The sequence below is a fragment of the Gopherus evgoodei genome, chromosome 5 (genome assembly GCF_007399415.2).
Source record: "Gopherus evgoodei ecotype Sinaloan lineage chromosome 5, rGopEvg1_v1.p, whole genome shotgun sequence".
In the NCBI taxonomy this organism is placed as follows: domain Eukaryota; kingdom Metazoa; phylum Chordata; order Testudines; family Testudinidae; genus Gopherus; species Gopherus evgoodei.
The window spans coordinates 120,300,770-120,327,836 of NC_044326.1; the positions used below are offsets into that span (position 1 = coordinate 120,300,770).

The window sequence follows — 27,067 nt, forward strand, 5'->3', positions numbered from 1 at the left end:
AGTATCAGAGGGGTAGCCATGTTTGCTGCTTTTACAGATCCAGACTAAGAGTCCCGTGGCACCTTATAGACTAACAGACGTTTTGGAGCATGAGCTTTCATGCATTCGACAAAGTGGGTATTCACCCACAAAAGCTCATGCTCCAAAAGCTCTGTTAGTCTATAAGGTGCCACAGGACTCTTTGCTAATTTTGGGAAAGGTTACATAATCTAGTGCTGTAGGTGGGAGATAAATGCAGGTGCATTGAGGGAAGAAGCCAGGCCAAATTAAGGCAACCCAGAACTGTAGACATATCCAACATGCAGCCTCTATAGCCCTGTTACTGCATCCTGGCTTCACCTCTCCTTGGGGCAGGAACAAAGTTCACACCTCTTGGAGCTATTGTTTCAGGCTCTCTGCCCAACTCAGGCAGACATCACTTACACTTGATTCATATTTTTTCAAGCATTTCTTTCCATCCATAAGAGCTAGAAATATTTTTCTTAAATGAAAGTTGAGATTTTCATCTCATCATGTGACTCCAGGAACTGAGGTACTAGCATTGGCTTTATGATGCCTATGCCTTCTTCCAGCTTGGAGGGAGTTGATAAGGGAAATCATAAGTACTAATAGCATCCTCTCTGCAACAGCTGGACATTTGAGGAAAATAGTCCTCAAAATCAGATCTAGTTTCTTCTTTCCAGTTACAAAACAAAACAAAAAACAAGCCAAACAAAGATGCTTGGATAAATGTTGTGTGATGGGGCAAGGCCAGATGGCTACAGTAAAGTACTGAGAAACAGGTATGTTAGCCCCATGATAAACAAATCCCTAGTACTCTGGTAACCAAATGGCAGTTGCTCCAGGTTAATCAAGGCACCTGGGGCCAATTAAGATCTTTCTAGAAGGCAGCAGAGATAGCTACTTTAATTTGAACACCTGCAGCCAATCAAGGCAGGCTAATCAAGGCACCTGGGTTTAAAAACGAGCTCACTCCAGTCAGGCAGGGAGGAGGAGCGTGTGAGGAGCTGGGAGTGAACTGCTGGAGGATTGAGGAGGACAAGCATTATCAGACACCAGGAGGAAGGTCCTGTTGTGAGGATAAAGAAGGTGTTTGGAGGAGGCCATGGGGAAATAGCCCAGGGAATTGTAGCTGTCATGCAGCTGGTACAGGAGGCACTATAGACAGCTGTGATCCACAGGGCCCTGGGCTGGAACCTGGAGTAGAGGGTGGGCCTGGTTTCCCCCCAAACCTCCCAACTCCTGACCAGACACATGAGGAGCTGACCCAGACTGTGGGTTCCACAAGAGGGGAAGATCACTGAGGTGAACAAATCTGCCAATAAGCGCAGGACCCACTAAGGTAGAGGAGGAACTTTGTCACAGTTGCCATCAATTTATTTCATAGCACCCAAAACTGTGCTGACAAATCTCTGTCCAAAAGATCTTAGAAACAAACAAAAAATCTTTATTCATCTGCATTTCAGACTACTTTCAAGTTATTTTTGTTAGAGAGGCTGATAGAATTCATTAGAGAAAAAAATGTGCATGACATAACTCTCAGTGTTGCACAGTTATCTTCCTTCCATTTTTTTTTTTTTTTTTTTTTTTTTTTTTTACACACACTCCTTTGCTTTTGTCCTACAGTGAAAGTGATGGATGTTTGGGCAACAAGTCTAAAAAGAGTGACACTTTGCTCCATTCCCCTTTATACTGAGTATATTGGCTGAGGGAAATGATGATTTTCTCCAGATTAGAGAGAGAAAGAAACACAATTTAGGGAGGGGCAGCATTTTTTCCCTCTCTCTCATGGACTCAATGAGAGATATTCAAAGACAGGGCAATAGAACCCAAGCCTCAGGGGCTAGGAGGTAGAAAGATTGCCAGGAGTGGGACCAACAGGAACAAACAGCTCATAACCTCCACTGCACCAGTGGGCCTGGAACGCCAAAGGTGGGCAGGGCCAGGAGAAGGAAGGGTCAGACTTTCAGAGAGCAGTATAGATTTAGCGCATCTCTAATGGTGGGCTCCTCTGAGGTCCCAGCTAGATTTTAAAGTTACTCTTTCCCACATAAAACCTGCATGAGGACTAGAACTCCTTTCTCACTGCGGTGAATCTTCCCCTCTGGTTTAATTGCTCTAGCAGGCACAGATGTGCAGTCCCGCTGGGCCTGTAGGAGTGAATCTAGCCCAAGAACAAGTTACCAGCCTTATACCAAAGCTGTAAAGATTATACCCTGGTGTGTTGCCCTGTCTTCTATGTTACTCAAAGGAATTCCCACAACATAGGATATTCTCTTTCTGAGACAGAGTATCATGGCTGTCAGTTCAATAATGGCTAGCATTTGAACTCTTAGCTTTCCATAGATTTCAAGTTCTTTTTTTACTGAATTATTCATATCCATCCTAATTTTCAACTGTTATGTTTTGTGTGTGTCATCTCTCTGGATAATTTTGTCTTCTCACAGCTATATTTCCAGATACTGCAGACTACAGAAAGAGACAGGAAAATAATGCTATAAGTTTTTGTTCAAAATGCCTGTCCTTTCTTAGGTTTCAGAGTAGCAGCCGTGTTAGTCTGTATCCGCAAAAAGAACAGGCTCTAAGGTGCCACAAGCACTCCTGTCCCTTCTTAGCTTCTCACCTTGGACTTTGCTATTACAACACACAGAGCATAGAAGACATCACAGAAAGGAAAGCCACTGCAGGGGTGGTATTAATGTTTTTTAACTGAGTCAATCAAAATATTTTGTTTAGATAATTTCAAAATGTTTTGTTTTGAATTTGATCATTTTAAATTTAAAATTTTCAATATAAATTAACTGCAATTTCAAAATGAAAAAAATTGGTTGAAACCATACAAAGGAACTTTTCATTTTGACACTTTCAGACAACAAATTTCAATTTTTTTTTAAAATGGGAAATTCATTGAAACCAAACCTTTACTGTGAAGTTTTGGTTTTGATGAATTAACAATTGGTTTTGACAAATATTTCATTGAAAAATTCCCAACCAGCTCCTGTTTTAGTGGCACTATATCTGCAGAAGTTATAAAGAATGAAAACACTTACAACTAGAATAATTATGACTGTAAATAATTCTCTCTCCCAGTTTGTCTTCATCCCTTCCCATCTGTTGGGTGATAACAATATCATGTGTCTCATTACATTTTGCCTGAGTCTTTTTGATTGAAACTTGGCAACAGTGCAAATATGACTCCACTATAAACAAGAGGAACCGCTCTTTGATAAATATCCATTCAGTCATTGATGTGGACACAGCGGCAAAACGAGGACAGACACATGCATGGAATTAACCAGTAAGCCACAACTTTTATTAAACTTTAACAAAGAGGAGGGATGCTACCCGACAATCACCCATGCTCTCCTATACCAGGTATCTAATTGGCACCAATGCCAGAGTCAAAAGGCTCCTTACCACATAACCCATAACATAGGGTAGTTCTGCTCAGCCTATCCCGCAGGACTCAGCTCTCTGAGTCCTAGCACCCTTGGACTGAGGGATAGCTCAGTGGTTTGAGCATTGGCCTGCTAAACTCACGGTTGCAAGTTCAATCCTTGAGGGGGCCACTTAGGGAAGTGGGGCAAAAATCAGTACTTGGTCCTGCTAGTGAAGGCAGGGAACTGGACTTGAAGACCTTTCAAGCTCTCTTCCAGCTCTATGAGATAAGTATATCTCCATATAAAAAAACCCACCCTTTTCCTGCCCTCCAAGTGCATAGCAGGGGGGAGACCTCAGCTCATGAGGGTGATAAGGTCTCACCTTATCACTGAGCCCCAGGCCTATCATCAAAATCCCAGGTCTTGTACCTCTGGGAACCATTCATTTTATCTTCTTAATCACAATGGAAACTGGCTGCAGTTGCAATGAACAATTACACCCCAGAACCTCAGTTAGGTACCAAGCACATTCCTACTTCACTCACTGTGGCTTGAAGGTGCTGCAAAGATGACAAAAACTCCTTAATCCTGTGCCAATCGGCCCATGGGAGAAAAAATTAATTCCTTCCTTCCTGTAACCAGGTGAATGGCTCGACCTGCAGCACCTATCAGGCCAGCACCCCTTTACCCCAGCTGGCCAACAGATGCCAGAAATTCCCAGGGGGTTGAGCTACCTATTGTCCATTGGTGAGTGTCTCCCTCCCTTGCTCCTGGAACTGTTTCCATCATTTGCCCCATCAAGTTCTTCCACCTATTTCTGTCACTCTTTACATTTGAGTTATTTCACATTTCTATCTCACTTCAACGGTGTGCGTTTTTTGCCAAATATAAGAGCCCTGTTCCTGACACATTAATAAAAACCTCAGTATGACTCACTACATGAAATAAGAAAAATGGAATTAAATATTGAAGAATTGAATAAGCCATGGTTTACATGTTTTCATCTCTAAATTTCTTTAATGCCATAAAATTAGTTCATTGTCTTCCCTAAAATGAATCCGCATTAGACTCTCAGTTAGGAATTATGGAGCAGATTTTCAAGGTTAATTATGCACATGGATATGAGTTCATGCCTTATGCAACCTGTGTTTGCATGGAAATCAGATATTTGTGTATGCATATGGTCAGCTGAGTGCTTAACTAGTCATGTACACCAGTAAATATCCCACCTGAGTACAAGAAATCATTCCATCAGTTAATAGTGAGCATCAGGAGGTGGAAATAAAAATCCCAGATAATAGCATCACAGAATTGTCTATCAGAAATTGTAGCCTTATATCAAAACAGACTTATAGATATGTTAAAATATACGTAGTAATTACTGGGAAAATGCCACCACCTTATTAGGTATCTTAATCTGTTTCTGTGTCTTAGTATCTGTTATGCTGTTTCTTTCATTAAAGCAAAAAACACTATAACCTGAACTAAAAGAATGTTAAACACCTAAATAGGATGTTAAAATGGAAAGTTATGAGTATTTCACAACATATCAATAGTTCCCTTTCCGTTATAGTTTAAAAAATTACCCAGACTTTTAAAGTACTATACTGCATAGGTAAGGACGTATTTTTAATTTTGACGCTCTGCCATTTCATATATCAAGATAAAATCATAGGGTTAGAAGAGACTGAAAGGTCATCTAGACTAACCACCTGCCAAGATGCAGGATTTGTTATGTCTAAACTATCCAAGACAGATGGCAATCCAGCCTCCTTTTGAAAGCCTGCCACAACCTCTCTAGGCATGTGAATATAACCACCACCATTTCTTTAGAAGAGAAAATCCAACCAACATTATGGACAACTGCAATGTTGTTCAAAGTCATTCATACAAAAGCAAAAAATGTATTACATAGAAATAAATTAGTAGGTATTTTATAGTTCTATTTTATAGTTTTCAACTATAGTTTTAAAATTCTCCTGGCTCTGCACATTGTCTCTTTTACAGTTACTGTGTCATTGAGTGGAACCCACAAAATGGGCAAAAAATCCCTGGAAGATCAGGAAGAATTTTAAAGGGCCAGGACTGTATAACATCTAAACATATTTTTTCTTTTTAATATGCTTTTAAAAAGGACCATAGTCAGCTATTTTCTAGAATTTGATTTTTTGTTACTCTCTATAGTTTAGAATGCTCTTACAAATGGTTCTCATTTAAGAGATTTTGTTCTTCTATTCCACTATGGTTCCCTCTTAAGACAGCAGCTTTCCTCAACTGGAAAATCAAGGCAGCCACTTATGCTCTCTCTGCTCCTCCACTTCAGAAACTTTGGCCTGAAGATGTTGTTCTTAGGCTCTCAGGCGCCATGAGATGCTTGCACCAGGTGCACACGCATGCCACTTGGACACAAGGAAAACTGTCAGACACTCTACACTCTTGTGCTGCAAAGTAGGCGAACTACCCTTGCCAAATCTGCTTCTACAACCCCCATTTTCTCCCCATATATAATTGGTCACTAACTTTACGCTTAGAGTTAATGTTTTTTATTTTAATGTATTAAACAATTTCCTTTACTCCCCACAGTACCTAATTCTCAGTCCAAATTTCTCTCTGGACATGCTATCTGAGGCCTCTGTCAGCTAAGAATTCTTCCTTAAGAGGGCTGTCCTGCAAAATTGTCTTCACTGAAGCCAATGGAAACTAATTTTATAGCATCATATCAGCAGTGGAAAAAACACCTTCTGCATTTCCCAATACATTAATTGAAGCCACTGGGATCACTTACATGAGCAAGGGTTTGCAGCATCTGGTCCTAACACTGTAAAAAAGGAATAATCTACACAAACCATGTATTATATAACTAAAAGGACTCAACATATTATAGTAAAAAAAACATACTGAAAAGATAATACATAAATATTAAAATGAATAAGAAAGAAAAAATGTAATGCATTATATAGTAAAAAGCATATTTTAGAGACACTTACAAGTACTCACTCTTTTGAAGTGCTCTCACCCTAAAAATATGCAAAGGTACATGTTTCAAATGGTAAGAGAAGTCACCTTGTAAGCACAATGATTAACCATATTATTGTTAATTAACCAATGACAAGTATAATCCAGTTATCAACAGTCATTCCGGTCCTGAACTTGTAAGCTTTCCCACAGCTGGTGAAAAGAAACTTAAAATATTGTAACTGGGAAATTGTTTTCAACTGTTATGTTTGAACCTCTGCCACAGACTTTGAGTGATCTTGGGCAAGTCACTCAATTTCCCTATGTCTTAGTTGGCCATCTGTACAGTGGGGATAGTAATAACTTCTCTTTTACATTATTTATTTGTAAGCTGTTTTGAACAGGGACTTTTTCTTAGTATGCACCTGTACACAGCACAGCACAATGGGGTCCTGATCTAAATAGAGGAGTTGAGGTGCTACCATAATACAAATAATTTTAGGTAATAAAAGTATGCACAGGGTTTCCTTGAAAACGTAGGCACCTTTCTGCCATACAGTGGCAGCTTCTAGGACTCTGCATAAGAGTGAAGGGATCCTCTGGTGAGCTACCCTAAGCTCAAGTGAAAGAACCTCATGTAAACATGCAGAGTCATTACAACCGGCATATGCTGGCAGCTGATCTTGATCTCTAGAATACAAGAGAGATTAGGGGTGTCTCTCTGGAGCAGAAGGAATTCAGGTATAAATCCACAAAGATACCTAGGCACCTAACTGCCTCTTTAATTGCTTAGCTCCAATATTTAGGTGCTACTAACACTCTCAGAATCACGGCTCATCTGCCACCTACTCAGAATAGTTGCTTGAAGTCCCAATGGCATCTACATTTCCACGGATGGGCGCACACAAAGCTGCTTAAATCTTGACACTGCCCCCAAACTGTTGAACTGCTCTGAACCCTTGCTCATGCTAAGTCCTGGTGGGACCCTCAGACACAGAATTCTCTGCCTATCTCATCCATGGGACCCAATCTGGTAGACATTTGGGCCTTGCACAAAAGGCAGCCATGGGCGAGCAGGTCAGGAATTTTTCAGAGAGGCAGGTATGTGTATCTAGAATACCTAATAGACCAGTGTTTAAGGCACTCATCGGGGAGGTGCGAGACCTAGATTCAAATCCCTGTTCTGTTTCATTTGGAGGAGGAACATGAGCCCTTGTCTCCCACTTCCCAGGCATAATGGACAAGTTGCAAGGATGCAAATAACGGCCACTCTGCAATCTGGTACTACGGTCATGGAGTTGAGGTGCATAAAAGAATTTGGATAGATTCTGGTTATCTTGAAATAATGGGCCTGATTCTGCTTTCACTTAAACATGAAAAATTAGCACGGGTTCAGAATCCGTTTCAAGAGTGTTTTTTTTTCCTGGGTTGGCTACAGATCTGATGAATGCTGATAAAGTTTCTAACATTAAGCAGTGTCATGAAAATATGATTTGAATTCACAGCCGAGTCTGGAAACAACAAACAAGACAGTGTTGGGATAGCCTGGTTTAAAGCTTCCTACTTCACAGGGTCTAATAACTCCCCTTACAGAGAAACTGTAAATAATTAACAATCAATCAATGTTTGCCAAATGCTTACAGTGCTTTGGATGAAAGCACCTCTCTCAGTATTATTAAGTTAGGTATTCTTGTTTGTGTTCTAGTTGCACAGGAAGCACTCTCAGCTAAATGAAGACCTTTATGGATATACAAAAACTTAATCATGATTAGCTTGATCATTAAATGATTTAGAATTTAAGAAACAGAAAACACCACAAAGAAAGCTCAACCAAAAGAAACTAACAATATTTCAAAACCAGAACATTCTACCATAAAAGAGAATCCAGGTGGGCAAAACTGACAGCAAAACAACAAGACTTCATACTGAAATCACAGCCAAAAGAATACATCTGTTAGAAAATGATAAAAGGTGAGGAAAACATTTTCAGTATCCTTTTGTCTTTCCTTAGAAGTTAATAATGATCCAGATTTGGAAAAGAATGCTTCTGATCTTGTGATATAAATTGCTGTTGGACATCTGATACTCTGGTGCTGAAAGTCCCACTGCTCTTGATAATAATTTCTGTCCACCTTGCCTTCAACCATATAATCTCTGATAAAAGCCCCTTTTGCCTGATGAAAACTTTTTCAACTACTCTTTGAAGTATCAGACACTATTAGATTTTTAACAAAACTGCAAAGAGTCTCCTCTCAACTGTGCAAATATCTCAGGAGAGAGTATAACCTAAGATCATATCAGCCCTACTGCATATGACTTTTTTCTCCGACTTCCTATCCACATCGGAGTCCACTTAAAAATTGACATCAGGCTTTTTAGAATTCTGTACAGGCTCTCCTCCTTTCTAACCTCATGTCAAGTTTTTCTTCTCTGCCAGTTGACTCTGCTCCCTCAGGACAACTCTTCAAGGTTGTTGGGGTGCAGAAAGGTAGGATAGAGCTGCTCTTTGTGTTTTGCATTTGTGTTGCCCTATCTTCCTAGAATTCCTTCCTTCACAGTGAGAGTTACTTCCTCCCAAAAACTCACCTGAAAACCTTTAGATTAAATTTGCCATTCAGTATAAACAGTGAGAGAAAAAGCTCAAGAGGTTCAGAGTCAGGGTTGTGTGTGTATACACATCCACCAGTTTGTTTGTTTGTTTGAACTACTCTTAGCTCGTAAGTCTGAAAAATTGGGCTGGAAATCTCACAAGAACAGGCTTTAGTGTGGTATTTCCACACATCCAGTTCCATTCCTGGCTGGAAAGCAGAAGTGAGGAAAGAATACCTGAACAACAGAGAATCTTGAAAAAGGCTCAGTTTGACTTTGGTTCTAATAATTACCCAGAAATTCAATGGGTCCTCCTAAAGTTTCTGTAATATTCTTTTTGAAGGATGCTACATCAAAACATATTGTATCCTAACATCAGTTATATGGCACAGATGCCATACCAAATTCAATAAGCTTTTTATCTATCAGAACTCTGTAAAATTTATATCCAGCCAGATGTTTATTACACGACACACCTTTTGTATCCATTATGTAATCTATGGTCTTCAGTTCAGCAAGTTTTATTCTATATCCATTTATCTATCATATTCTTGTCATATTTTATGTCCATATAGATCTGTATTTTACCTTTCATCTGAATGACTGTGCATAAAAATTCTTAGGGTCAATTTCTGCTCTGATGGACATCCTCTGTCTAAATATGGAGTAACTCCATTGAACCAACTGATACTTAATCTTGATTGGCTGAACTGTAAAGGTCCAATTCTGTGAGATGCACCAGCCCCTCAACGCCCACTGATCTTGCACAATTGGTCCTAGATGATTTACAATATAATATCACAAATAGAACAGATGCAACACACTAGAAAGGGAAAACTAAATAGATGAAAGAAAATATGTTTTTAATCTTATTAAGCTGCACTTTAGATATTTGCGGTGTGTGTGTGTGTGTTCCCATCTGTCTGTCTGTCTCTCCTGCTCTGGCTTATATCTAGCTTTCAATGTATTCATTTCTAAAATTTCCCAAGGATCAGAAAGAAATAGAAAATATATATTAGAATTGATATCAAACACAATAAGTACAACTATACCTTCCTTCTTACACACAAAGGGGCTATATTTTCAGAACAACAGGCTATACATGTCTTAATTTGCACATGCAGTTAGCATAACTGCACACACACACATTTGTACACTGGGTATCTCTATGTACAAATGACCATTTAGAGGCCTTGTCATTTCTGTTCAAACCCTCAGTTTGCCTATGCAGAGTAAATGTGTGCACAAATGTATGAGCACAAATGCAAGCACATTTTTATGTGCTGCTTGTAAACTTCTTTTACTAAAATTTGATCTCAAACATACAATAAACCTGCAAAAAGCCATGTAGGTTTCCATGTCATGCTAAAGAAATCTCCAGCATTGGAATATAGGGTGATTGTCTTTTAGACTTAGGCAATAACTTCTTCCCAACCCCATAATGTTAAGCATTGTCCAGTTGACTAGAATAGGGACTATCAGAAAAATGCAGTGAGTCAAAACATTTTGGGTGGGATTTGAGCATCAAAATGAAAATTTGAGCACCTTTGAAAATCCTGCACTAAAGCAAACAGTGACTTGGAAGGCAGAAACCTGTTGGGATTTTCTGCCTTCCTCTGGAGTATTGGGGATTGACTATTGCCAGAGTAGTTGGACTACTAGTTTGAGTTAATCTGGCAAATCCTGTCCTATTTAAATGTTTATTTCAAAAGATACGTAAAACCAAATAAATTAAGCAGCTTGAATACCAAAACACTGGATAATGTTTGGAAGTTTTTAGGCTGTATATGGCATTATAACTACTTTGCTAAAATGCAGACTTTATAATTTATGTTTAGTACTGCCAGCCTTTCCCTGCTCCTCAACAAAGGTTTAGTAGCAAATACTGTAGTAGTGTCTCTTACACCAAGACTTAATTATTTATTGGCATGCTAAGAGGTATTATTAGAAATAATTACAGTTACATTACAACTGTCATACTAAATGAATCACAGTTGGTTTATACAGTATCCTTGTTCTTATTACACTTGCTCACTTACTCACAAAGTTCAGTCATTTGCAATGGGTCTCTCAGCATACATGAATTAGCGAGAGTCTACAATATATAAGTTTCCACTTACATTAGTATTAGCTAAGTCTATAACATGAAGGTATATTAATTATCATTTGCATCTCTAAGAAAGAGTGGGGAAACAGACATTTCCTACCTCTTTTTAAATGGACATTTTCCTAACGTTGGTAGAGCTTTTGTTGATTTACATTTTTGAACAATTAGTCTTTTAGAAATTTACATGCTCTCAGCAAGAAGCTCTCTTTATATTATGCACAAAGACAACAAATGTCATTAGGTGAAGATTCTCAGACCTTTAGGAAGGTCTATGTTAATAATTCATCCATTCCTAGAAAAAAGTTATTAGCAGGCCAATTGCACCTGTATTCCCCACTTGTGGTCCACTAAGTGCACCCACTCTAGGCAAATCTTCAGCCATTACCTCTCTTAAGCAGAGAGCCTTCCTGACTGGGGTTTTTCCAGACTGCTTAGTTCCCTGTCTTCATCGTGATATTCCCAGCAATCCAGTGTCTGAGCTTTATTTACTTTTTCTCCATAGGCTATGAATAGTTGTGATTTCCAGAAGTTACAAGTTATCACAAAGCTCTTGATAAACAAGCACATTTATTCTTAAGGTGAACATTTCACAAAGAAAACATTATACAAAATATAAAATAACCTAATGCATGCTAAAAATGTTAACAGAGGTCACACCAACTTCAGCCTAGGGCTCTGGTAAGTGTTAGTCCTTCAAAACCCACAACTGGGTTTAGCCCTTGGTTACAGGTTCATAACTACCTCAGATTCATAACCAGAACCACCATAAATACTTCAGTCTTTTCTTTACACAGTTTGGGCCTTTGATCTTGGCCTCATGTAACAGGTAATCAGCAGACGATGGCCCACTCCTCAGGTCATAGCTCTACAAGACTGGATGTCTGTATAACTGGAAGAGGGGAAATTGCATTCACCTCCCCCTAGATATTCCCCAGAAAAACTACCTAACACTTGGAGTTCCAAAAATCCATTCTAATTTGGCACATTGTTCAATATCACCCTCTGAACTACCAGGTCTCACATCTGTCACATCTCCTCCCCGAGATATTACACACAATTCCAGCCCACAATAATACATAAACCATTCACTTAATACAGTGGACACCAAAGATACTTAAACTTAATTCAATAAGATCTCCCAAGGATATGCAGGAAATTGCCATATCTTTCATAGCAAGTATGTCCATAGGCTATATATCTGATTTCCATGGCAACTCTTATGACTCCAGGTTTCAAATAAATGAAAGCTATACTTAGATTATGAAAAATAACTCGTATGATGGTAGTATTGCTCTGTGCCATTTGTGGCCGCACTTTCTAAACCTAGATGCTAAAGCTAGGCTCCTATATATAAATTTATACAGCTAAAGATAAATGCCCTTATTTTCAGAAGTGCTGAGCAATCCACAAATCCCAATGACGTCAATGGGAGCCACAGGAATTAAGTACATTTGAAAATCAGGTATTTAGCAGTTGGAAAAAATCTGACCTATAAGTTGATATAATGGATAAAAATACCTTTATAAAAGTTTTGTAAGTATCACAGAATACTTGATTGCGTGAGTGAAGAACTAAAATTTTGTTACTGTCTATCTCTGTCCTATGGTATCTATCTGCATGCTCTTTGCATTTTTAAAGCACCCATCATTGGGATAACTTTTTAACTATATATAATATATTTTTATTTAAAAAAAGAACAAGACATCTGTGCAAGGCTTTTGGCACCCTAACACATAACTCAGACCCCCAACAGAACCCAGAAGTATTAAAATAATAATTCAAAAAGAAACTGCCAGCCAAGACAGCCAGCTAAACAAAAATCTCAGTTCTACCTCTTCATCGGCTGAAATTATGCTTCCTAGACGACATCTCCCCCCCAAAACCCCGGGGGCCTGGAAGGTCTCCCAATTCAGCTGTTTTGGATCAAATGGGGAGAGAAGTTCTAGAGCTAAGTCTATAACATGAAGGCATATTAATTATCATTTGCATCTCTAAGACAGAGTGGAAACTCAAACATTTCCTACCTCTTTTTAAATGGACTTTTTCCTAGGCACATAGACCAGTAACAGACCAGCCATCACCTACAGCCCCCAACTAAAACCTCTCCAGCGCATCATCAAAGATCTACAACCTATCTTGAAAGAGATCCCTCACTCTCACAGACCTCGGGAGACAGGCCAGTCCTCGCTTACAGACAGCCCCTCAACCTGAAGGAAATACTCACCAGCAACTATACATCACATAACAAAAACATTAACCCAGGAACCAATCCCTGCAATTATCCCTGTTGCAAACTCTGTCTGCATATCTATTCAAGGGACACCATCATAGGACCTAATCATATCAGCCACACCATCAGGGGCTCGTTCACCTGCACATCTACCAATGCGATATATGCCATCATGTGCCAGCAATGCCCCTCTGCCATGTACACTGGCCAAACCAGACAGTCTCTATGTAAAAGAATACATGGACACAAATCTGACATTAAGAATAACATTCAAAAACCAGTAGGAGAGCACTTCAGTCTCCCTGGACACTCAACAACAGACTTAAAAGTGGCAATTCAACAAAAAGCCTTCAAAAACAGACTCCAATGAGAAACTGCAGAACTGGAATTAATTTGCAAACTGGACACCATCAAATTAGGCCTGAATAAAGACTGGGAGTGGATGGGTCACTACAAAAAGTAATTTTCCCTCTGCTGATACTCATACCTTCTTATCAACTGTTGGAAATGGTCAACATCCACCTTGATTGCATCGGCCCTGTTAGCACCACAAAAAGAAATTTCCTCTCTCTTGATATTCACCCCTTCTTGTCAACTGTTGAGAATAGGCAACTTCTACCTTAATTGAATTGGCCTCATTAGCACTGACTCCCCACTTGGTAAGGCAACTTCCATCATTTCATGTGCTGTATGTATGTATGTATGTATATTATATATACACATACGTACATACATACACACACACACACACACACACACACACACACACTGCTGACTGTATTTTTCACTCCTTGCATCTGATGAAGTGGATTTTAGCCCACAAATGCTTATGCCCAAATAAATTTGTTAGTCTCTAAGGTGCTACAAGGACTCCTCTTTGTTTTAAGAATATGAGTTACAAATATATTACAAGGCAATTCCATCTTGGGGTTATTCTGATAAACAGCTAAACTCTTCAATTTGTATCCAGAATCCCTCAATAGTTACAGATTTCTATTATACTGTTGCTTATCTATTATTTTTATTATGGATGCACTGTATTATCTACCCATCTTGATATAATTCTTGCTATTTATATTCCACTCTGTGTTACATTCATTAAGAAGTGTGGCCTGGTTTATTTGCTTAAATATCAATTCTGAAAAGAACAGCCACATACACTAATCATGTCTCCGTAGAACCGTAAATGGTAAACAACTCTCCTCCACCACTGCGATCCTACTGAGAGCCTTGCAGTTCATCTAGACCGATTTCTTATGCATACTGATAAAATAATGAAGTGTGATTGCAGCCTAGTTAAAGTGCTTCCTGGAACATTTTGCTTCCTGGAATACCCCTTCCCAACAATTCCTTGATTACTAAAAAGAAACTAATTCGTTGAAGACATTTTCAATACTAAACAATTATGCTGTTCAATTCTAATACAAAAGGACATAAATGGCTTTCTGACAATTTAACTGAAGAGAATAAAATGCCAAGAAGAAAAAAAGAGCTTTATCTTTATTCCTTAGCCCCAGGGAAAACTGCTTACTCAAAAGAAGACTTTTAGCTTTATTTTTAGTTGATACATGTTATAAATATGCTGGTCCTGCTTCAGCAAAGGGGGCTAGATTAGATGACCTCTTGAGGACTTCTGGAGATAAGGATTAATAAAGTACAGCAGCAAGAGTAACTGAGCTGTAAGGCACCCCAAAAGTAGCATCAGAATATGAGGAAACATATGTGTCCCCTCAAAACCCAAGTAAATATGGGACCTAATACAAGATATTCATGCATAAATCCATGTACACTGTGGTACCAGCATCACAAAGCATGAAGCACATTTCATTGTTGCTTGTGAATTTCTCGACTTTAATTGTTTTCTGTCACAGATTTAATATTGTTTTAATGTAATTCTTTGTGGGACTCTGCAGTACATGAGGGTGTGTGGGAGTGCAGGCACAGCATACACACATTTTTAATAGCCATTAAAGAATTCATAAGGCAAATTTATGTGTTTGAAAAAGCAGCATTCATTATTTGGGTAGCATTTCTAGAGCTGTGCTGTTATTCTATCTACACAACAAGTTTCTATTGAAATGGGCAGCTTTACCATCAAGGTTACCCTAGAGGCAATGTCAGCACAGCAACTGATACCATGCAAAACTACAGAGCTATTACATTTCTGAGCACAACATGACTCAGGGAACATCTCCCCTCTCTCTGCATCTGGAATGGTCATAAACAAGAGGGACAGACCATTTTTACTGTTGAGCAAATATACAGCAGATCTCCTGTTTTGCCTCTAATATGCTAAGCCCAAATGAAAACATTTTTTGATGCTCTTTATTCAAGTCCATAGTTTACTTACAACATGGTTTATAACAGTGCCCTCGAGAACTGATTTTTTTCTTTCTGGCTTTATTTCTAATATGTTCATGTATAATAAATGCATTCATTGCTTACCAAACACTTTAAGAACTCTGCCTCTTGTGGCATATTATTGTAGCTCTGTCTCAACAGAAGCATGTACAAATTAGATTATTAGATCTTTGGGGTAGGAATAGTATCTTCCTGTGTGTTTGTACAATGTCCAGTAAGATGGTGCCCTGATGATGATTGGGGCTTGTCATAAACAGATAGCTAAGGGCTAATGTCTCTTTCACCTGAAGCACCTGACCAAAGGACCAATCAGGAAACCGGATTTTTTCAACTCTGGGTGGAGGAAAAAAGTTGTGTCTGAGTCTTTGTCTGCCTGCCTGCTTTTCTCTCAGCTTTGAGAAGTGATTTCTGTTTTCTAATCTTCTGTTTCCAGTTGTAAGTACGAAAAGATCAGATAAAATTTATATGTTTTTTTTGTATTTACATGAATATAGTGGCTAAAGTGCTTTGATTTGTATTCTTTTTGAATAAGGCTGTTTATTCAATATTCTTTTAAGCAATTGACCCTGTATTTGTCACCTTAATACAAAGAGACCATTTTTTATGTATTTTTCTTTCTTTTTTATATAAAGCTTTCTTTTAAGACCTGTTGGAGTTTTTCTTTAGTGGGGAACTTCAGGGAAATTGAGTCTGTACTCACCAGGGAATTGGTGGGAGGAAGAAATCAGGGGGAGATCTGTGTGTGTTGGATTTGCTAGCCTGATTTTGCATTCCCTCTGGGTGAAGAGGAAAGTGCTTTTGTTTCCAGGACTGGAATAACAGAGGGTGGACTCCCTCTGCTTGGATTCACAGAGGTTGCTTCTGTGTATCTCTCCAGGAGCACCTGGAGGGGGGAAGGGAAAAAGGATTATTTCCCTTTGTTGTGAGACTCAAGGGATTTGGGTCTTGGGGTCCCCAGGGAAGGTTTTTGTGGGGACCAGAGTGCCCCAAAACACTCTAATTTTTTGGGTGGTGGCAGCAAGTACCAGGTCCAAGCTGGTAACTAAGCTTGGAGGTTTTCATGCTAACCCCCATATTTTGGACGCTAAGGTCCAAATCTGGGACTAAGTTATGACATGGTGGCAGTGGTGGGATAGAATCCAGAAGCCAGTAGGAATATTATATTTTTCTTTTCTCTGCTAGGGGCTTTTTAGCAGAGAGAAACAGTTTGGTTTTAAAAGGGAACCAGAGAGAATTTTTTTTTCTGCTCTCTCTGGCAGTTTGTGGCTTGCATATTAAGCAAGAAACCATTAAGCTGTGACAAAGGGTCTTTTGTCACACAATAGCACTCCCATTAGGAGGCAAATACCAGCACTATATACATGCAAATAAAGTGGTTTTTCTGGTTTACTTAACATTAAAAAGATTAGCTAAAGAAAAAAAAGGGAAAAGGCACTGTTGCTAGGCAGACCCCAGGAGGCAACAGAGCCTGCAGTTCAGAAGATAAACACCGGAGGGCACCCCAACACAAAAAAACAGGAACCATGCCTACCATAACAAAAATGAAGGCCGAAAAACAAATCAAAAAAGCTGAACACAGGCGAGAACTGAAAAAAAGACTACAAGACATGGAGCTGAGGGAAAGAGAAAAAGAGGCTACCCACAGAAGAGAGTTGAAACTCCTGAGAAAAACCCACCGACAGGCCATGGAATTAGAAAAGGCTAAGCAAAACACAGCCAACCCTAGCAACCCTGCGCCAATGATTGTTCCACAGCACAGAAAATTTCCCACCTACAAGGCAGGTGATGACACCGAGGCCTTCTTGGAAAATTTTGAAAGAGCCTGTCTTGGGTACAGCATCCCTGAAGACCAGTACATGGTTAAATTAAGGCCACAGCTCAGTGGACCTTTAGCAGAGGTGGCAGCTGAAATGCCTAAGGAGAACATAAACGACTATAAACTTTTTCAAACCGAGGCCAGATACAGAATGGGGATAACCCTGAATCATGCTCATCGGCGTTTCAGAACCCAAAAGTGGAAACCAGATGTGTCATTTCCCAAACACGCCTACTACGTTGGGAAAAATTATGAGGCCTGGATATCAGGACACAATGTTAAAACCTTGGAAGAACTGCACCTCCTCATACAAATGGAGCAGTTCTTGGATGGTGTTCCTGAAGACATCACACGGTACATACAAGATGGAAAACCCAAAGATCTCGCTGAGGCGGGGAAGATTGGAGCCAGATGGATGGAAGTGGCAGAAAGCAAAAAAGCTACGGTCAAGGGGAACGAATACCCCAGGGGGCACACCGACCATAAACCCTACAACCGAGGACAGCCAAAAACCCCACATACAACCCAAGTAAAGCCACAGACGCCCTATTCTTCCACCTCACCAGTCTCCAGTAACTTACCTCGGCCCAGTGACCCATCAGATGAAAGATGCTTTAAGTGTAATGAACTGGGACATATCAAGGCCAACTGTCCAAAGAACACCATGCGAGTGCAATTCCTTACACCACCATCGCACCAAAGATCCCCAGGCCCGGATGCCTCTCAAATACCCTTGGAGCAAAGGGAAAATTTGAGAGTGGGCGGAAAGAAGGTTACTGCGTGGAGAGACACGGGGGCACAAGTGTCAGCTATCCACCAATCCTTCGTAGACCCCAAATTCATCAACCCGAAGGCCAAAGTTACAATTTACCCCTTCATGTCACAAGCTGTAGACTTGCCTACAGCTGAACTGCCTGTCTAAGTTATGACAGGGCTAATGCAATAATTAATAACACTAACAATAAAATACCTTTTGAGTTTGATATCAGCATATTTACACTCACACCTATTTCCATTGCTGACCACAAATGCACTCTTTACTTTAAGCTGGGAGGCAGGTTGTGGGGGCTGTAGCCCCAAATTGCTGTAATAAATCACTTGTCAGATCCACTGAAACAGACACTAACCTTGTTTAGTTTTTCAGAAACTTGCCAGAAGAAGTTTTGCTTATATAAAGGGCAGGACTGTGGGAGACCTGTTTTTAAATCCCTAGTCTGCCTGATTTGAAGCAGACACTGGAACCCAAGTCTCTAACATTTTAGGGGAGTGCCATAACCACCAGGCTCTGAGCCATTCTGGGGTGAGTTTCTCGCTATTTATCCTGTTAACGCTGTTCCCCCCTAGACAATGCTTATAGACAACATGTTCAATAAGCTTACAGATGACAGGGAGAAGGGAAATGGTGTGATAGCTAGAGAGTCAAATGGGATCAAGGGTGGGGGTTAGTGTGCGTCTGTGTGCGCAAGCTTTCTTTTGGTTTAGTCTCACTCCTCCAGAATCCGACTGGAGTTTCAAGTTTGACTAAAGCCAAACACTCAAAGAAAACTCAAGCCAAATCATCAGGTTTCCCAAGGCTCCCACCTTAAGCCATAAATTGGCCAAGAATCACTGAAAACCTCCAGGATGGTTCAAAACTTAGCCCACGTCTATCTAACTTTCATGAATCAGGACAATCTTTTTAGTGAGCTTTGGGTTGAATTTTGTAATGCCACTTGAAACCAGCTGATGTTTGTCTGGCTTTAGGTTTTGTTTGGAAAGTTTTGCACAGCTCTAATCTATGGTTTGTCCACCGTAGTGTGCACGCTGTTGGGTGCTGGTAGCAGATAGATCACTGTGAGATGTTCCTAAGACCCTTCTACCACTGAAGGCATCAGCATAGTGTATGTGTAATGGTTGTGGGCCTGCAATTCAGAACTCTAAATCACTGCACTGTTACACAATTATTTAAAAGAATTCTAATCTCTAAGCCTTTACTATGGAAAGAAGTTACTGAGTATTACAGAAAATAGTTTTTCTCCCAGCTGGTTATTCTTTAGGCTCATGCAAACTGAATACAATTTGTGATGTGTGATGAGGTTATTAGGAATATATTTTGCCATGAAAAACAACCCTACCCCCATAAACTGACATGCTGACAAGTTACGAGACATTAAATATGCTATTGGGAGAAGAGTGAGTGGGTCAGGCATTCCTCTTGTCATTATCAGCAGTGTTGCACTGGTAAAACCAGCTCAGATGTTATTTTGATAGTTGCTTTGCAGAAAAAGGAAACTATAGGACACAAATGAAACCAAAGCAAACCACCCACAGTAATTCAAACAAACAGAGTAGATCATGAATGCTTGCATCCCCAAGCACTTGTCAACTACAAGTCGTAGACTGGACAGAGGTGGAGGATAGCAAAATATGTAAACTGCATCCTCATCAGCAAGGTCCACCCTCTCAAACCCCTGAGGTTACTTCTGAACTTTGTCACTTGTGAGTTAGCACTATGGCTCCTCCTCTAAGCAGTGTCACCTGATAATAGAGGGAAAGGGGAACACTGGTATCTACATATAGGCTCTTAATTCCAAAGCACCTCCTCGCTCCTCCCACTTTGCAGTGGTAGAAAATCAGAATATCTGGTGGACCAAATACAGGACATTTTCAGTCACTCTAATTATCGGCAGCAGTTTCTTCTTTTTACTCCACATCACCACCAACTACTGAATCATTGTACAGACGCTGCGGCCAAAAGCGTTGACAACCTCCCATAAGTTTGTAATGCTGCCCTGAAAGCAGATGGCAAGGATGTTCTGCTTCCTAATGCTGTGATCAATCTCCAAAGCTGCAACACATTCACTCTCCTGGTGCCACTAGCTTAAAATGTGGAAATGGTGAAGTCACATTCAAACTCAGCTCTTTGACATCTTAGCGTACACCACCTTTTATCTTCCCTTGATTAACTTTCCTTTTCATTGTCTTCTAATTTGCCAGCTTCAACAACACTTAATACCCCAGCTGCTCACAGCATTATTCTATGAACCCACATGTGTTACCAGGGATTTTAATTTGATTACTACACCTGCAACCAAAAATGGAATAGGATAGTCACTAGATTCAGGAGTGTTTCTGGACACATAAGCAGAAGCAAAGCTTTTCATGCCCATACTACTGTTGAAAAGACATTAGCAATAACCATAATTAAGCCCAGTTGTTGCTAGCATGGTTGTGGCACCGTTCCACGACCACTGTGGACAATCATATTTTTCCTGAGAATCATCTTATCCTAGACATTTTATTGACTACTCCTAGGCAGCTTATAGCATAATGTTCTAACTCTTTTATAACCGTTTCCTTTTTTTCAGAAAAATAAAGAGGTTCCCATGGGCAGAGGAACTGGGCTAGCTAACAGATGTTAGCGTGGTTCTAACTGCAGTGTAGATACAATCTAAAGGGAATATTTGTTCAAAATGAGCAATCACCACAAGAAAAAGTGAAGCAAAAAACTCAAGGACAAACTTTTTCTGCTATTGTGTGTATTTATATGTGAATAAGAGAGAGAATATTAATGTGCTGCGCTTCAGAGGCTGAGGCCAGCTTCTTTTATTGCACAGTTCAGAAGCATTATTTCACTTGACAGTAACTCACAAGCTTCCTACAGGCTAAATATTTTGTATACTGACTTAAATATATGGAGGCATCAAATGCATTATGATTCTGCCAATACAACTTGGGAAAGGAATTTTCCACTTCACACTGCTGAGGAAAATGCATATGCTGTAGGCTAGGATATCATGCATGGAGGAACAAGGTAGGGAGGGTAGGGTGTTTGGCACCATTATTCTCAAGAGATCAAAGAGCAGACAAAGGCACACTGGAAGTGCTTCACTGTATTTTAAGTGGGAATAGGTTCAAGGGTAGGAAAGCCTGTGGTGTTTGTAAAGGATTAAGGATTTGTAAAGTAGGGTACTGTGCTTTTTAAGAAGAAATAAAGAGGTATGTAATGTGATATATTTAAGCCTAAATGACTTTTTTTTTTTTTTTTGGAGTCCTCAATGAATGTTTAAGCAAGCAGGCCTTTAGTTCTGGTAAATCTGCTCACAATAAATAACTGCCATGAAAATAGAGATTCCTTTGACTGAATGAGATGCATATTTCATAACCTATGCAAAACAGGAAAAATCAATTTGGAATACACAGAGTATTTAGGAATAATAAAGAAAAAATAGAGATAAAAAGGAAATATTCTCCAGAATAATCCAAAGCAAATGTAGAAATACAGATACCTTCTTTTCCTTCTAATATGACAAAGTAGCTAGAGAAACAAAACTAGTTGTTTCCATGCCTCAGTTCAAGGTGTTCAGTGGTTTTATTTTCTCAAGTAGAGGGAAACAATAAGTGATGAGAGACAAGAAAATATTTAATGTGCCTATGCTTCTCAGGCAGTCACATATTCTGAGGTATCAAACTCTGTTAACCTATTCAAGATCAATCTATCCAGCTATCCTTTAACCACACCCGAGCCAGTCAGTTGCTGTGGATGTAGAAGGAATGAATGCATGCACAATATCTTAACCTAATTTATGGGGGAAAATGGGACCAGGATATGCCAAAAACCAGAAATTTCAAAAAGCATCATGTTTACATTTTAGCCTCCTTCCCTGACTCTATTTCAGCTGACCAAGGCCCTACCAAAGTTGCATCTTTCCTGATCCAAGTAGAGCTAAAGAAATATTGTCATAGGGCATAAACTGTGTTCTCTCACACACAGATTATTATTAGTAGTAATCATGTTTACTATGGTAGTGCCTAAGGGCCCACCAAGCATGGTCCTCATTATGTACAAACACAGATTAATAGAAGAGTTTACAAATGAAACAGACAAGACAAACACAGGGTGGAGGAAGGGGTAGAATATAGCAGCAGAGTGAACAATGTGATGGCAGCAAACAGCATGTTAGTTCCATTATTTTTTTCTGATGAGGGGGGGAGTTAGTTAGGAGGGGATCAGCTAAATGGAAAGTGATGGAGACAGGACAAGGGAGAAGAAGTAAAATGGGGAGAAGTGGAGTGAAGTCAAGTGAAGAGAGACTGTGAGGGAGGGGGAGAGGACTGGAACAAATAGTCCATCAGCACAGGACACAGAAAGTCCAGTCAAAACAGTACAACATTATCTCAGGATATGTCTACACTGCATCTAAACACCCACGGATGGCCTGTGTCAGTTGACTTGGGCTCATGGGGCTCAGGCTAAGGGCCTGTTTAATTGCGGTATAGATATTAGATTTCAGATTGGAGCCCAAAGTCTGGGACTCTAAAAGGAGGAAGGGTTCCAGAGTCTGGGCTCCAGTGTGAGCCAGAACATCTGTATCACAGTTGAACAGCCCTGTAGCCCAAGCCCTGCAAGGCCAGCCACAGGTGTTTAATTGCAGTGTAGACATACCCTCAATGTCCAGTTGTCCCTGCTTTGGATGTTTCTGCTTCTACCCAGCTGGATTCTGACTTGCTCCTCTCTGCAATTTCCCCCTCTTCTCTGGGCCACATGGTATGGGGAGGTACAGGTGCAATTTCCACTGAAATCACTGATGTACAACTGATGCAATCCCACTGAAGTCAATGGGACTGCATGAGATGTCAGTCAGCACTGAATTTGACTCCGCTGTACCATTTTTTTCAAAATAAAAGTTGCTTTCTCAGTATAAATGAATAACTAAGAGTGAAAGAGAAAAATTAAAAGGATTTTAAACTGTATGAAAAATCTATTTGAGAGTGTCCTTTTAAATAGCCTGTGTAGTCCTACTGTCCAACTAGTTTCACTTTGCAATGGCTGCCTGCACATCTAATTTACCTTTGAGAGGATGCAGCAGGGGAATGTAGTTAAAGCAAAGGATGTTTGACATGTTCATCTGCAACACACATACATCCTTACAGTCACAGTATCTCTTCATGGACACTAGGTGGCCTAGTGGAAACTCAGTTTTTAGTAGTAGTTCAAGAACATTTGCTTGGCAAGTTGTCTGTGTTGGCTTATGTATTTCTTTTCTTGTTAAGTCATGATTTAGCACCAATTAATGGCATGATTAAAATGAAGCACAAAATGAGCCCCAAAATTAGTTTGGTTTGTTTGAGGTTATAATCTTTTTGTGTTAATAGCTCTGAGGTGGCCAGTTGTTCTTCAAGGTTGGGAATGAGTTTATGAAAACAATGTAAATGGGCCAAATGGACCCATGAAGTCCTCTGAAATACCAGCATGCTTTCATTTTAGAGTTATTTTTCAGAGATTAAAATCTGCCTCATCACTTACTTTTTTTGGTCTTAATTTTCTTCTGTACACAGGGTTGGTACATAACACTATATTTATCATCCAAGTGAGGATGAAAGATTCAAACAGATCTTAAAGACAGAGCTTCCAATTCCTTAGAGAGAGATATTTCTTCCTGGCCATTCTTCAAAGAGCCTTCTATTTGTCACCTGTCTGAGCAGCAAGGGTCTCTCTCTCTCTCTCTCTCTCTCTCACTGTGGCATTTCTTCCTGTGAGGTGTATGGGGTGGTCTGTGTAGAGACCGAGCAAGCATGTGCATGCAGGAATGGATGGAAGTGTACATTCATTGGGAATGGTCTTGCAGCTATTTGGAAATTGAGAGAGAGGCTGGCCGATTGCTGCTTTGCTAAAGCTTAGCTCTTTGATACTATTACTTGCAATTGCTTATTCCTGGAAAGCAAAGCTATGGGAAATTAAACTCAGACAATGCTGTTTCTGTCAATTTAAAAAACAGCAAATACCATGTCTTCAGGAATTAGAAATCAAAGACTGTAATCTGTAATTACCTGCCAGTGTAATACACTAGTTGCTTTCCTCAACTAAAGAGCTTTAGTCAACACTCACTTATGTTTGATGTGCTCTGGTTTTTTTTATTGTCCTGAAACTCATGGCAAGCCACAGTGATGGATTTTTTTTTAAAGGCGCTTCCCAGCTTTATACACACCTTGCAAACTGGCCCAAAATATATTTTCTCAAAAGTGCCTTTTCCCTTGGCCAATCAATCTTCAGCTGTCCCTTTCTCTGGCACTTTAGAGATGTATACATCAAACGTATTTCAGCTTATGACACATTCTAGAAGGATTTCATAAGTGCATTTCCCCTGGCCCTTCCCACCTTCCCCTCTTTCATGACATTTAGTGTCTCGTAAATCTCTGAGTTGGGAAATATGATCCACACTATAATGGCAGTGGGTGAAGTTACTTGTTTATCAAACTCCTAAACAGTTGTTATCTTGTAGCTCTTTTATTATCAAAAGATCACCTGTAGGAAATGGCTTCATCACTGTTTTTTAAAAAGACCCTTTCCTTTGTGTGTTCTCAACAACTGTCACAACACCGTGGATGTTTGGGATATCCTAGGAAGTGAATTTCAGTAGAAACAAAAGGCAACAGCTCTGAAATGGCTTGATTGGATTTTGATAGATCTAAAAAAGATCGACTAACTAAACCTTCGATCGAGGAAACACGCAACAGCTCAGTTTTCTATTATAATTAATTCTCCCCATCTTCAAATTTAAACAAACTCTTTAAAGTAAGACCCTGCTAAAATAACAAAATATGCTGTTTTCTTAGGGTCCTATTTTATAGAATAAATTTTCAATTTAGAGATATCATAGGGATGAATTCTGTTCTGTTCTCATTCACATAGATGTAATTCCCACTGAAGTCACTGATGAAAAATATTCACAATCTGAATCTGTGCTATTTAATTGATAGGTGATCTTAAATACAATCTCTCTCCTGTTTACTTGATTCTTCTAAGAATTTACTTGACAAAAAAGTTTACATAATTTTGTTTTCCCATAGCAAATCAAGTTTAAGAGATTGCTGTGAAGTTTTTTAAACAAGGTCATGCTTTTCTGCCTGCATTCCGCATAACCCATAGGATTCATAACTATGACTGAAACATTAAGTTTTCAGAGAGTCAGAAGTCTAAAAACCAATCTCTATTTTGTATTCAAACCTACAGTAAGCACTTTGTACAGTACACTGTGATGTATTCTGTTATTAAAGTCCCGTGATCCTACCCTCATTTTGGATTCTGACAGATGTATTCTTCTTTCAGATCTCTAAATCCTCAATCGTTTTCAGAGCAAATATTTTTTGGACTTGCATTTTAAAATGTAATGAAAAACTGCCTATAGGGAAGTGAGCTGAGAGCGCCCAATCCTTTGCACTGGAGCAATGAGCTATATAACTTGATTAGGCAAGATCACTGTCCTATGTGGAAATGCAGCTTCAAATGTTAAAAATAATTTAAAAAATCCAGCACTGCAACAGAGTATCTCCAATTGTCAAGGAAAAGGTAAACCATGCCTCATACCTTCTGAATGCCTGCTGGTGACTCCAGCACATTATTCTCTGAGCCGTTACTTCTGTTAATCATCCGCCACATTTGAGAATACATGCTGTCCCTCTCAAAAGGATTCATCCCCTTCATTCGAACATGCTCATAGACTGCAGAGTCCAAGACAGTGCCATAAGGAATATCCGTCTGCCTGGAGAGATCCTGGAGAGACCTTAATGGGTGGTGAAGAAAAGAGACAGAGGAGACATGATTCCACATTTCCAAGCTGAACGGGAGCTGCAGGCAAGCCAAGGGCAACACATAGGAAGACTGCTGCCAAATCATTGTTTTGTTTATTTTCTTAATGTCTGTTACAGCTATCCCCTTATTCCATTTTGTTTCTTACAGCTGTCCCCATACTCGATATTGTTTTTGTTCTCCTCCTGTGGCCGCCCTTCCCTGGCTGTTAAGTTGTTTACCAGGGCCACTGCCCTTCTCAAAGGGAGGGCCCCTTAAGTTGTTTACCAAGAGCCATTGCCCTTCTCAAAGGGATGGCCACTTGTGCTGCGTGGTAAGTGGATCCACTGTCCTGTTCAAAGGGTTAGTCCTGTTATCACCTTGTTGAACCTGGGCTTGGTGTAGGGCAGGCAATGTCCAGAGCTGCAAGACCTATTGTGTTTTTAAGATCCTGGGCATGAGTCATAAGCCTCATGTGCTTTTGAGTCACCTATTGCATAGGACTCTGCCCAGGCATGTCTCTGTGCTCACCTGCAGTTTTTTCCCTGTGCCTCCTCCCCTGTGACAGAGGGAGCCTATCAGGATTACTGGCGGGAAACTGCCTAAGTTTGCCTTTAAAAACAGACATTTTTGAAACAAACATCAGAAAGGTTCCTACATTGCTGCCTGGTCTGATCAGCCAGGGGTTTTGGGGGGTCCTTTCTCCGCTCTTGTTTTATTTTTGAGCGTACCCCCGGTTTTTAAACCTCCCTCCACGAAGAACGAATTGCCACCTGAGAGATCTCCTGATTATCAAGACCCTACCGAGCCCTCCTTACTGCTTCTGATGTTGCTGCTGCTTCTGCCTTTGCTGCTGCCTTGGGGACTGGTAAGAATCCCTCTGTGAAACTTTCCATACTTTTATTTTATTACTTTAGCTGCTGGCTCTGTTTCCCTAGCACACAAACTCAAGCTAAACCTTGGTCTGTGTCTTAAAACCTCTCAAACTCCGTGGTGCTTTGCTGCTAAAAATAAGCTTGTGCCGCTGCTTAGCTCTGCTCCCTGCTTTCAGCTGTATCCACTGCTGCAGCCACCATCCCTT

The 27,067-nt window shown here is 39.9% G+C and overlaps 1 protein-coding gene across 1 annotated transcript in view; it reads right to left on the bottom strand.

Moving 5' to 3' along the window:
- The window catches only part of GRID2 (glutamate ionotropic receptor delta type subunit 2), a 1,091,344-nt gene that overhangs the window by 128,631 nt on the left and 935,646 nt on the right, over nucleotides 1-27,067 (bottom strand). Inside the window, exon 13 of the mRNA XM_030564822.1 lies at nucleotides 25,786-25,981. Within this exon, the coding sequence (XP_030420682.1) occupies nucleotides 25,786-25,981 (196 nt within the window). The remainder of the gene's footprint in view (nucleotides 1-25,785; nucleotides 25,982-27,067) is intronic.